Genomic DNA, 12,200 nt, shown 5'->3' with positions numbered 1-12,200 from the left:
AATTGTGTCCCACTTTTGTTGATTCTTCACAAAAAATTACAGTTTTATATCTTTATGTTTGAAGCCTGAAATGTGGCAAAAGGTCGAAAAGTTCAAGGGGGGGCGAATACTTTCGCAAGGCACTGTATATAGCAGGCTGGGGTGATGTAACACGTGTTGGAGTTGGGACTAGCTAGGGCCCTTAGATAAAACACACAGCAGAAGGATGGCAATAAGGAAGCAGAGTAGCCAGCTTCATCTCTCATGGTCAGTACCCAGTCTTTCACACAATGCTCTGTGGGGACATAAGATAACCAGTTCCTTTATCTTTCAAAACCCTTTCGGTAAACTCTTGAGGTTTTGTTGATGTGTGAAGAAAAGCATCACATTTTATCTGACAGGCTATTCTTTGGCAAACACACATCTGAGCAAAGGCTGGCAGGTTAAGTGGACTTACACTGTGATTAAATGCCAGTGAATGTGGCTGGGGGAAAAACACTCAAATAGAAGAAATGATCAAACCTTTTGACCTCCTTGGGAGCGTTGTGGCGTCCACCATGGCTCTCCACTTCAACCTTTTCAGTGCGAGGGCTTTTGCCTCTTGCCAGGATATTCTCTTTCCTTGTGGGTTGTAATCCAGCGCCTGTCTTATGTTTGTTGAATTTTTCCTGTGTGTGTCCTGACGAGCAATAAGTCAACAAAACATGCTTACATCAAGACATGTTTTATTGTGACACAGAAATCTCAAACTCCATCTTATCCTTTACCTCTGTATAGTCCATTTTAAAGATCTGTGTTATGTTTGATGTGTTGAGGTAAGACAGTAAAAGTTAATTTAATGCAACCATAAATAATTGTAATAAATATCAAGTAAATGTACAGAACACATTTTCTTATCTCAACACCTCTTTGTATGAATGTCCTTTGTAATGGTCTGTTCTACGCCTCCAAAAGAGGTAGGAATAGAAAGAGCGTCCTTGTTAGCAGCGATTTACCCTTTAAAAGAACAAAACCAAAACTAAATTGGCAAGCAATCCAAACATCCATCTCAAATATTTTGCGGTAGCTGTCGTTGTATTCTTCAGGTCCCATCCAAGTCAAATGGCTGTTTTACTCACACAAGAAAACATGTTTCACCATGGAGTAGAAGAGAATGAGTGATAGAATCCATCTGAGTTACAAGACATCAGGGCCGGACTACTGCATTTGGGGCCCCGGGGAACCGACGTCCCCAAAAACATAATGCATTTCAACACATTAAGCCATGGTGCAGAGAAAAATGTGCAGTTTTATAATGATATTCTACACATTTTGTCATGAGGCAAAGAGTTTTTTTTGCAGTGTTAAAGCGAATTTCCTGCAATTCTGCACTTTTTGCCAAGGGTCTAAGATAAGATTTTCCAATTTTAAGGCAAATTTACTGCAATTCTACACATTTTGCTATCATATGCTATTTCATTTTTTGGGGGGGGCTGCGTGCCCGTTCGGTAATCCGGCCCTGCAAGACATTAAGGTGATATATTACTGGTAATTTCAAAATTTGTAAAAAATAAAAACCCAACAAACTGGATATCCAATAAAGAATATCCTAGTTAGCTCATTTTGAAATAATATTTTTTCCCTGGAAGAATAGTGCTGAAAAAAAAAAATAATAATAATCATTGGTGAAGTGATGCAGCAATTCAAAAAAACTGCCATCAAATATAACATAGAAGTATATTTACATTTTTTCTTTACACAGCTAAACATTTTGGTTATGGGTAAAATAAAACAAAAAAAAAACAACAGAAATCCTGCTCATTCGTCACAGGAAATCTATAAAAAGGCAAAATGAAAGTGAATTCGACACCCTGGTGTGTGTATTGTGTGTTGGGCAGGGGGATTCGGCCCACATTCAGTAGCAGTAGCACACAAGCAGCTCAGGAGAACATCTCTCTCTCATTTCACAAAGGAGGAGATCTGGCAACCAGGTAGAGCTTTAGTCTGGTAGTCCAGCTTCAGTGTACGTGACCTTACCCTTCTGCCACAGCTACTAGGATAGTTTAAACTCAAAACTGCAACTTAATAGATTAAAATGACTTTTTACATGACTTATATACCCTCTTAATAGACTTGAATAAAATATATTCACCGTATAATATAGGCAGATAGCTAGTTTTGTCCTTTAGCAGTCCAACTTTACAGGCAGTAACTATATAATGTCCTATACAGCGCTTGTCAAGGTTTTGAATGCAGAGAGCTGAACTGGTAATAAATAGGCAGCATCATAGTAGTCCACTTAATATCTAAAATGAACTCCATCTCAAACAACACTCAACTCTTGCTTCCAGAGGAATATTTGGGGTTCCCTTTTCACACACAGCCTTCCTCTACCCTTTTTGAGGAGGTGCTGCTTGTGGTAAAGGCATGCCTTAAAAAGATAGTCCCCTCTGGTAGTGAGTGGGAGGAGAACTGTAAGGACCTCTGAAAGAGAGGGAAGAGAGGAAGAATAAAGAAAAGGTGGAAGAGATTAACTTCCCCAATAAACAAAAATGGTATGTGCCCTGTCACAGCTCCCTCCCACTTGGTGTAGTGATCAAAGAGTTACCTCAATGTCACTCCAAAGCTCAGTGCAACCAGAAGAGACACCAACATCAGTGTCAAGGCAAGTGGGGCTGAACTCCCCTACATCAGGTCTGAAAACATGAGTCAAAACACACTCCTGAAAGGCTCAACCTGATTACAATGTTATTGAAATGAAGCGCTGGTACAAAGCCAAACATAAAACAAGCAGAGAAAGGAAACGCTTCAGTATCTTCTTGGTAAAACAGGTTGGCCTTCTGTTCTGTGGGTAGTCCCAGCTGAAGGTCCAGGAGGGCGGAGGTAAAAGGTGGGCGGGGGATGGGGTGGTGAAAGGGTGGGGCTGTATGGGTAAGAAATAGTAGGGTTGGTGTTGAAGCGGCATCATATGGAGGTGGTGTACTCCATCCATCAGGTCCCTTTAGCCGCTGAGAGGGTCTTCACGGTAGTGGACGGCATAGCGCAGCTTCTCCAGCATCACATCCAGGGAGCTGTACTGGGGCAGCTTCACCATAAACATACAGGTCTCCACCCGGATGTAGCGAGAGTCTGGCGAACCTGGAAACCACACAAATAGGTAAACATACTGTAGGAAGAAAAAGCAGCTTAAAACATTAAAGGAGCAACATGTAATATTTTAGGCCTAAATTGTATTTCTTCATGGATTTTGCAGGTGGAAATGTCACATGTATAATATAACCTTTAAAACATTAAACATCTCAAGTGCACTTCTAACATGTTCAAATTAATCTGTGGAGAGTGTTATGTACAGTCTAGAAAGTTATTTTCAATCAATCCCATGTTCTCCATGTCAATAATGGCCCGTAGTCTGATTGTTATTGCCTAGAACAGAAGACTGTATAGGGACACCTACCTCTAATGTTTCATTTTTTATTCAACCTTTACTTAACTAAGCAAGTCAGTTAAGAAGAAATTCTTATTTACAATGACGGCCTACCCCGGCCAAACCCTCCCTTAACCCGGACGACGCTAGGCCAATTGTGCACCGCCCTATGGGACTCCCGATCACAGCCGGTTATGATACAGTCCGGGATGGAACCCGGGTCTGTAGTGATGCCTCTAGCACTGCGATACAGTGCCTTAAACTGCTGCGCTACTCAGGATTCCTCAGGACCACCACAAATCTATGGAAGCTACATGTGCTCTAATCTAAATGTGCAGTTCATACTGCTGTGATTGGAGTCTGACATGGGTGTAAAATGTTTTTGGGAGTCTAGTGTCCAAAATGTGAGATAAAAAGTCCTTTGAGCAGTTCCAAAAATCTTAGTTGAAGCCTGAAACTACAAGCCGATAAACAGTTCCCTTACTTGAAGGCTATACAGTAGGCCTAATACACACAGCACAGGTGTGAGATAATTAGTTAAGAAAACCGCTCTGAATCTTCTCCCCATAGAACAACCCCTACTAATTTCCAGACATAATAAATCCAGGAAGGGTAAAAATAGCAAACAAAATGTTCAATAATTCCAAGGTTTGAAGACAACAAGCAGATGGCAACACGAGTGACTTTGACTTGTATCTCTCTATGACACACACACACCACACACTGACTTTTCCTGGCACTTACCTGCTGCCCCGTCCGAAGGGGCGATCTTCATGGGGTAGGGGGGTACGTGGGCGGTGTCCGGGCCCCCGTCCTTGCAGGGGCAGGTAAAGGGGATGCGCTCCTGGTTGCAGGCAAACTTGATGAACTTGCAGAGCTCCTCCTGGGTGAACATCTCCAGGGCTGTCCAGAAGAACTCAATGTGCTGGTCTGTCTCCATCAGACCCACCTGGTACATGGTGTGGGTCTACGGAGGGAGAGATAACAGAGGTTCAGGCAAAAGAGGGACAATGATTAGACTCTCCTAGGTAAAGACATTCACTATTACTGCCCTCCAAAAATAGTGATTTCTTCTCATTACTCTATACCGAGACCATAACATTTTTTTTTATTTATTATTGTAGCACTGGTGCTCCTAACTTAGAGAAGTTAGGAGCACCACAAAATGTAGGAGCACCAGAAAAGTCGATTTTTTTAGTTGATTGAGATATAGCTGACATCGGGCCTATATGAATCCTGCTGACTTTCGAAGCACATCTCCTGAGGAAAACATCCCTTTTCCTTTCTTTCTGTGCCACCAAAAGTTTGCATATACTTGTAAAAGTTACCAGCGCTGCACGATATGGGCAAAAAAATTGAACTGATTTTTTAAACCAAATATTGCGATTTGATTTGCGATACAGATCAAAACACTTGGGTGAAGTGTTGAAATCATAGAAATAGAATGCTTATTCTAATTCTATGGTTGGTGTTGTTTGGCATGACAACAAATGAAAAAGCCTGATAGGAGGGTAGGGTAGGAACCAAAGTGTTGGTCAGTGTTTCCCAGGGGGCTCTAAACACATTTGAATAGATTTTGCATTTAGACAAACATTTTAGAATAATCTATCAGATTCAGAACATGCCGTTGCACAAACACACTGATCTACACCACCACCACCGGTAGCAACCTGTTTTAGAGCTAACATTTGCTTTGCACTAGCTAGTACATTTACCTAAATGGCATTTAGCTAGCCAAAAGCTAGTTAGCAATAAGCATTTGCGATTAGCATTATTTTAGGCACATGCCAACTTCCTTAGACTAACAGAGATAGAGAAAACATGTGGATTCATATTTAGAAGCAACGTGGAAAGCAGCATCATTCTAGTTTTTGAAGTATATATTGATTGCATGAATTGACAACATGTTGAGAAAACAAACAGTACGGAGTAACTGTGCTGCCTGCTTGACTGCCATGGGGTGGGGCTTGGGTGTGTGGCCCGGGAACTGGAAGCAAGCAGCCATGGGAGACAAATATTGTTGGCATTGAATTTTTGGGGGACTTTCTGTAAGTCGCACTGGCGTCCTAAAATACAGGTCGCACAGCAAAATATTTTATCGCATACGCAACCAAATTAGTCGCACTTTAGAGCCCTGGCTGTGACTATTACTTCTTACTGGTGGATAAGGAAGGGGATAGTGGAGTGTTGATTGGAGTGTCCTAGGGTTTCAGAAGGGGGTGTGTACAGTAGGTTTGAGGTGGCAGGTGTATGCATCAGCTACCTTGAGGAACTCCAGGTTGATGTAGGGCAGGCCACAGGTTCGTAGCTCCACCTCCAGGGGGCTGAGCATGGTGAGGAGCTGCAGGGGGATGATGGAGCCCAGGCCCGCTCGCACCGCTGTCATACACTCCACATTCTGAAGCTCCTGCAGACGCAGGCCCCGCAATGCCCGCGCATACACATCCTTATTCTCCCAGCTACACACACACACACAGTGTAGAGGGATAGAGGGGTTAAACAGAGATAACACATTCTGTCAAAGTCAGTACTCTAGACTAACTGAGCTAAATTATTTTTAGAGAAGAACTGATGGGTAAAGGGAATCACAGTACATCAACAGAGACCCATATGAACTGAACAAGTCCCCTGGCCACAGAGGTAGAATGTCCCGGTACCTGACACTGAGGTTGTGTCCCCCTTGGCACAGCTCCACCTCCTCTCCGGTCATGGTGATGTAGGTGAAGGTGCAGCAGGGCCGGCTGGGGGAGTCGGGGCTTTCTCCTGAGTGGTGCTGGGACGAGATCTCTGCACACAGGGCCTCCAGATCGTCCTCCTCACTCACCTGGGGGGGCAGAGGGCAAGGGTTGTGTAGAGGTCAATGGAACACTGACCTTGGGGACATGGGGGGACAGTGGAATGGAGAAACTAGTCTGGATGTGAACTGTAGAAAGCAGTGACCGTAGGGACACTATAGAGTTACAGTAGAAAGGGATTGGTCAATAGGCTAGCTACTTGCTGAACCATGGAAAACCTGCTTCACCAGTTCTGATTAGTTGTTTCTGGTCAGAGCTTTCAAAATCACCCATCCTTTTTCCAGAAAGAGGAGTCACTACATTACACGTATCAATGACACTGCCCATATGACTGTCTATATGACTGTCTCTTACACTCTCAATCTTCTTGACGTAGTTGTATGTGAGCAGATCGGCCTCCTGCAGGTCCTGCTCTGGGTCCAGGGGCTCACCCACCAGGCCCTTCCAGAAGGAGCCCAGCAGGTCCAGGGGCAGGGGCACGTCTGCCCGGATGGCGATGCCCAACAGCTGGCCAAAGAAGTGCAGCAGCTGCTCCTCCGCATAGCTGATCGGACAGGGCGTCAGAATATACTTCCCCTTTGGAACAAAACGGCACAAAAGCACCACAATCAAGTTAGACCCTTCTAGCCTATCAGTAACGCAGTGATCATTGCCCATGCAGTGCTCAACTGGTTTGCAATCTAGGCATGGTTCATACTCCTAGTATATACTGTGGAGAGCAGGATTAATACAAATGTACACAAACTATTTGGACATTATTTTCTCCCTGGTGTTAAAATGGTGCTGCAACCAGGGCATAATGAGGGAGAAGGCAGATTGGCGTGTCACTGTACAGTACCTTGTTGCGGTTGGCTGCTACACTGGGGCAGGGGAGCAGCAGGGAGAGGGCAGAGCTCTGGAGTTCCTTACACACCTGCCACAGGAAATGACGGAAGGAGCCGCCTGGGGAGACACAGAAGTCAGGGGTCAACAGACAGTGTTTCACCTGCAGTCTGATCCAACACTAGAGTTAATTCCAAGAGGAAATAGTTAGGGGAAGAAGGTTAATACTAACTGGTGCCGTGGACCTCCTCTCCAGTGAAGCGGATGTTGAAGGCATAGGTGGGGTCTCCTCCGCTGGCCAGCTTCACACACAGCTGGGACGAGGGCACACAGGCCAGCTGGCGTGCCGCCTGGCAGAAGTAGGTGTTCTCTGACGAAGGGATCTCTCCTGGAGAAGCACACACACCATCAACACTCAAAGTAGAGGGCATAACGTGAATGAACGTAAAACAGGACTCTGGGCTTGCACTATGAGCTCACCTCCTACAATCTCCAGGGGGTCCAGTGTGATCTCGGGGGCAGCGTGGTCTGCAGTCCGCTGTACTGTGGCGTTCAGCACCTGGTTCATCACTATCACTTTGGTATCATAGAACACCAATCCTGCATAGAGATAGGGTGGAGGTAGAATGGGTGGAAGGTCAGCAAGCTTTAATCCAGTTCATATTAGATATTCAAGGTTTCAACAAACACGAAATTCCGAGAGCCGACCCAGGACCCGAGCAGGTCCGGGTCCTGAATTCTGAATTTTGTCTCGTATTTGGTCTGATATAATTACCATGAGCCTCAGGTATGTGCAAATCAAACTGATTTAACAACTGGACCCAATTGGCCCTGTACTCTGTTAATTTAGTGTTTGTGTAATTAGAACTGCCTTATTATCGGTGTCAGCCAATTGTAATTCAATAAAACATATAGCTTATGCCGAGCTAAAACTGGTTCCGGATGCTCACCTCACGTGTGCCTACTGCTGGGGGGGATAGAAAGAAGAGTAAAAGGGGCCTTGGCCTAGGCTACTGTTGATTGCCAAGTGCTTTTTCATTAACATAAAACCAAAGTTAGAGAAGAAAGAGTAGAGTGAAAAGAAACCGACAAGGGGAATGTCCTAGGGGACGTTTTAATATTGCAGTGTACAAAGATGAGAAGAATGTTGATGCGGCGAAATGGACTGAGCACAACTCGCAAATCAGGTTTGATGCAATTTTCTACCTTTATTTTATTAATTTTTGTATTTATTATCCATTGTTTACTCATTATTATTATCATTATCATCATCATCATTATAGGCCTATTTAATAACCTAAACCAGTTCTTTAAATGGCCTACGCAAAAAGTGTTTCGTTTCATTTTGTTGAGACATTTTCGTTGGCCAAATCATGTTCTGTCTTTTTCATTTTGTGCTTTGTATTTAGTTTAAGGTTAAAAGTAGGCCTGTTGTAAATAGTATTAGCCTATTGCTGTCATTTGTTCGGTAGGCCTAGAGGAAGAAATCGCCGTTGTTGGTTATAGCTGCAATATAGGCCTAGCCTGTTAACTTTTTTTGAAGGTTTTATTCTGTTGGGACATTTGTTGGCCAAATTAAGTTGTAATGTGTTTGCCGCAATATAATAGAATTACCAGTAGGCCCACTATGCTACTCGGATTCAAACCATGAAAAGGAAAAACCAAAGATGCAAAACTTAATTGAATGCCCCAATATAATAACCTGTTCGTATTTTCCCTATAAACAATGACTTGACTTAACTTTAATAGGGTAATACCAAAAGTAAGACACTTGGTGAAGGTTTGGTGTGCTATGGCTATCATTAAGCTTAGCTACTGCAGGCCTGTGAAGGCAATGTGTGTGCAACGGCACTCCAACTGACTCTGACAGTTGAACTTGAGCTGAGGAAGGCCTACCAGAGTTACTCCTTTAATCTAACAATATAATGCTCATCTTTGGACCCCTTGACTTTTTCCACATTTTGTTAGGTTATAGCCTTATTCTAAAATTGACTAAATCGTTTTTCCCCCTCATCAATCTACACAGAATACCCATAATAACAAAGCAAAAACAGGTTTTTAGAAATGTTTGCTAATTTATTACAAATAAAAAACGGAAATATCACATTTACATAAGTATTCAGGCCCTTTACTGTTGAAGCACCTTTAGCAGCGATTACAGCCTCAAGTCTTCTTGGGTATGACACTACAAGCTTGGCACACCTGTCCCAAAGCCACTCCTGCCTCGTGTTGGCTGTGTGCTTAGGGTCGTTGTCCTGTTGAAGGTGAAACTTCACCCCAGTCTGAGGTCCTGAGCGCTCTGGAGGTTTTCATTAGGAATCTCCGTACTTTGCTTCGTTCATCTTTGCCTCGATCCTGACTACTCTCCCAGTCCCTGCCGCTGAAAAACATCCCCTTAGTATGACGCTGCCGCCACCATGCTTCATGGTCAGAGTCTTTAGGTTCCTTTTGGCAAACAAAAGCAGACTTTCATGTGCCTTTTACTGATTGGCGGCTTCCGTCTGGCCTACTCTACCATAAAGGCTTGATTGGTGGAGTGCTGCAGAGATTGTTGTCCTTCTGGAAGGTTCTCCCACCCCCACAGAGGAACTCTAGAGCTCTGCCAGAGTGACCATTGGGTTCTTGGTCACCTCTCTGACCAAGGCCCTTTTCCCTCGATTGCTCAGTTTGGCCAGGCGACCAGCTCTAGGAAGAGTCTTCCATTTAAGAATGATGGAGGCCACTGTGTTATTGGGGACCTTCAATGCTGCAGAAATGTTTTGGTACCCTTCCCCGGATCTGTGCCTCGACACAATCCTGTCTCGGAGCTCTACGGGCAATTCCTTCGACCTCGTGGCTTGGTTTTTGCTCTGACATACACTGTCAGCTGTGAGACCTTATATAGACAGGTGTGCCTTTCCAAATCATGTCCAATCAATTGAAATAACCACAGGTGGACTCAAAGTTGTAGAAAAATCTCAAAGATGATAAATGGAAACAGGATGCACCTGAGCTCAATTCCGAGTCTCATTGCAAAGGGTCTGAATACTTATGTAAATAAGGTATTTCATTTTTTGTATTTTTTTTTGTGCATACATTTGCAAGAAATAATTGAAAGCTGTTTTCGCTTTGTCATTATGGGGTATTGAGTGTAGATTAATGAGGATTTACATTTTTATTTAGTCTATTTTAGAGTAAGTCTGTAACGTAAACAAAATGTGGAAAAACTCAAGGGGTCTAAATACTTTCCGAAGGCACTGTATGTATAGCAGTAGTAGCATATCTGACAAGTATAAAGAAATCTGTCGATGTCGGGAACATAGCGCTGGCATATCTCCATCTGTATTTCAGTCGCTCTAGGGCAATGCGTAAGCTTGTCTCCCTTAAACCTTAGCCCCGCGAAATTCTAACTAACGTAAAAAATACCCATCAAAATCTGTCTGTTTAAGCTAGAGATATGTTATTTTTTGCATGGGCCTGCGTCTCAATAAACCGCATCCACCGATATCGCCCTTCCGCAACTGCGGTGAAAGGTGGCAGAGCAACTGTAGAGCGGTGTTTGTCAGACCTTGAGACATCTACGAAAATCGGTCTTCTCACAAAATCGTATGTAGCGTCCGAACAGTTTGGCCTACAAACTATTGAAAGTTTGGATTGAAAAACGAGACTCTCACAAATACAATTGTATTCTCTAGGACGCCCACAAGTCTCTCAAGACTCGTCTGAAGGTCCCCAGTACCAGTTTAAAGTAATTATGGAAGTATATATGGAGATAGTTTAGAGCCTAAAATATGGGGATATTTCTCTTAGATATATGGCAGACACTTCCGAACAAACTTCCTCTACAACTATTTGTTGTAGTTAATCTGTTATTCAATGTGTTTATGTTAGCTAATAGCAGTAATGCCAAATTCAATGTTTCATCCAATAATTTTTAAACATTTTTTTTAGACCCTTAAGGGGTCTTAAAATTCTAAATTAAATAGCCAAATAATCCTTGGTATGACCATCTTAAAACAATTCCATGTTAGCTTAGACCCCCTCCCCCGGCTTAAACACTAGAGGGTTAATATTTCTTTTTTTAAATATTAATAACATATAGTCGACACTTATAATGCATGCAATGCCCTGATGCATTTAGTGGACTGTCCTCGGGTCCATTTGGAACGGTTCTCCATTTAACTTTATTTATGCATATCGGGTCGGGTGGGAAAGCTACGGATCCATTTTGGAACTTTTTTGACCTATGAAGACCTCTAGTTCATATGCCCCACCTAGACCCCCAGAGGCAGTCACAATGCAAAACGTTTTAAAGATTTATCAACAGGTCAATGCCCTGATACAAAACCAGTCCTTAATGACCCACATACAGCACACTGTGTGCCTTTGACCTGACAAAGCTGTGCTGAGACGTTATTGTTATGTGTGTGTCACCTTTGGCCCCACAGAGCAGTGCTGCGATGCTGTTCTGGTAGGTGTGTGTTTGCCTCAGCTCCACAAGCGGCAGGAAGAAACTCTCCAGGGTGTTGTTGAGAGACTGCAGTAGAGCAAAGCGTAGACGCAAGTTCTCCACAGGCACATCTACACACACACACACACACACACACACACACACACACAAGAGAGAAGGGAAATGTGAACACAGCAACACACATACCCATCCACACACCCACCCACTAACCATGTACATGTAAACACACACACTCATGTTTACTGACGTTCGATGCCATACAAACATGTAAAAATAGCTTGCGTATGTAAACTGATGACGCGGTCTGTTAGTGAGTAGGTCACATACTGAGGAGACAGGCCACGCGTGGATCAGCGATGTCACTGGGGTCCAGATAGGCCTCGTGGGGGTGCAGCCTGGCAGGTGTGATGGCCAGGTGACCACACAGCCTGTTGATGTACTGAACCAACGCTACATCCATCTCTAGACTCCACCTCCTACAAGCCTTCTGGGCGTGACGCATGTCTATACAGGTACACCTGGAAACAGAAGAGGAGGGGAACAGCCACAAGATATGAAAAGACCCTCTTCATACATATGGCTTAATCTTACCCAAGCTGAATTTCTCTGATTACGCACTGTACAGTGCAGTATAGTGTGCAATGCAGATAATTCAAGAAAAATATATTTTCTTAGAGTACATCATGTGTAAATATGTGATGTGCTGACGTAACAGTCACAGTGTGTTCCATGCTCTGAATGTGTACAACCT

The 12,200-nt window shown here is 43.5% G+C and overlaps 1 protein-coding gene across 7 annotated transcripts in view; it reads right to left on the bottom strand.

The window, feature by feature from the left end:
- Positions 1 to 687: 687 nt before the first annotated feature.
- The window catches only part of LOC106585296 (probable E3 ubiquitin-protein ligase HECTD4), a 61,456-nt gene continuing 49,943 nt past the window's right edge, over positions 688 to 12,200 (bottom strand). For all 7 annotated transcript variants that reach the window (XM_014171366.2, XM_014171370.2, XM_014171368.2 and 4 more), the window contains exons 66-75: positions 11,777 to 11,967; positions 11,413 to 11,559; positions 7,480 to 7,599; positions 7,232 to 7,387; positions 7,016 to 7,119; positions 6,532 to 6,753; positions 6,040 to 6,206; positions 5,646 to 5,841; positions 4,127 to 4,349; positions 688 to 3,096 (exon numbers count right to left, since the gene is read on the bottom strand). In XM_014171366.2, coding sequence (XP_014026841.2) covers positions 2,960 to 3,096; positions 4,127 to 4,349; positions 5,646 to 5,841; positions 6,040 to 6,206; positions 6,532 to 6,753; positions 7,016 to 7,119; positions 7,232 to 7,387; positions 7,480 to 7,599; positions 11,413 to 11,559; positions 11,777 to 11,967 — 1,663 coding nt within the window. In that variant the 3' untranslated portion in view covers positions 688 to 2,959. The remainder of the gene's footprint in view (positions 3,097 to 4,126; positions 4,350 to 5,645; positions 5,842 to 6,039; positions 6,207 to 6,531; positions 6,754 to 7,015; positions 7,120 to 7,231; positions 7,388 to 7,479; positions 7,600 to 11,412; positions 11,560 to 11,776; positions 11,968 to 12,200) is intronic.

The sequence above is a fragment of the Salmo salar genome, chromosome ssa24 (genome assembly GCF_905237065.1).
Source record: "Salmo salar chromosome ssa24, Ssal_v3.1, whole genome shotgun sequence".
In the NCBI taxonomy this organism is placed as follows: domain Eukaryota; kingdom Metazoa; phylum Chordata; class Actinopteri; order Salmoniformes; family Salmonidae; genus Salmo; species Salmo salar.
This window is presented reverse-complemented; position numbering and strand designations above follow the sequence as displayed.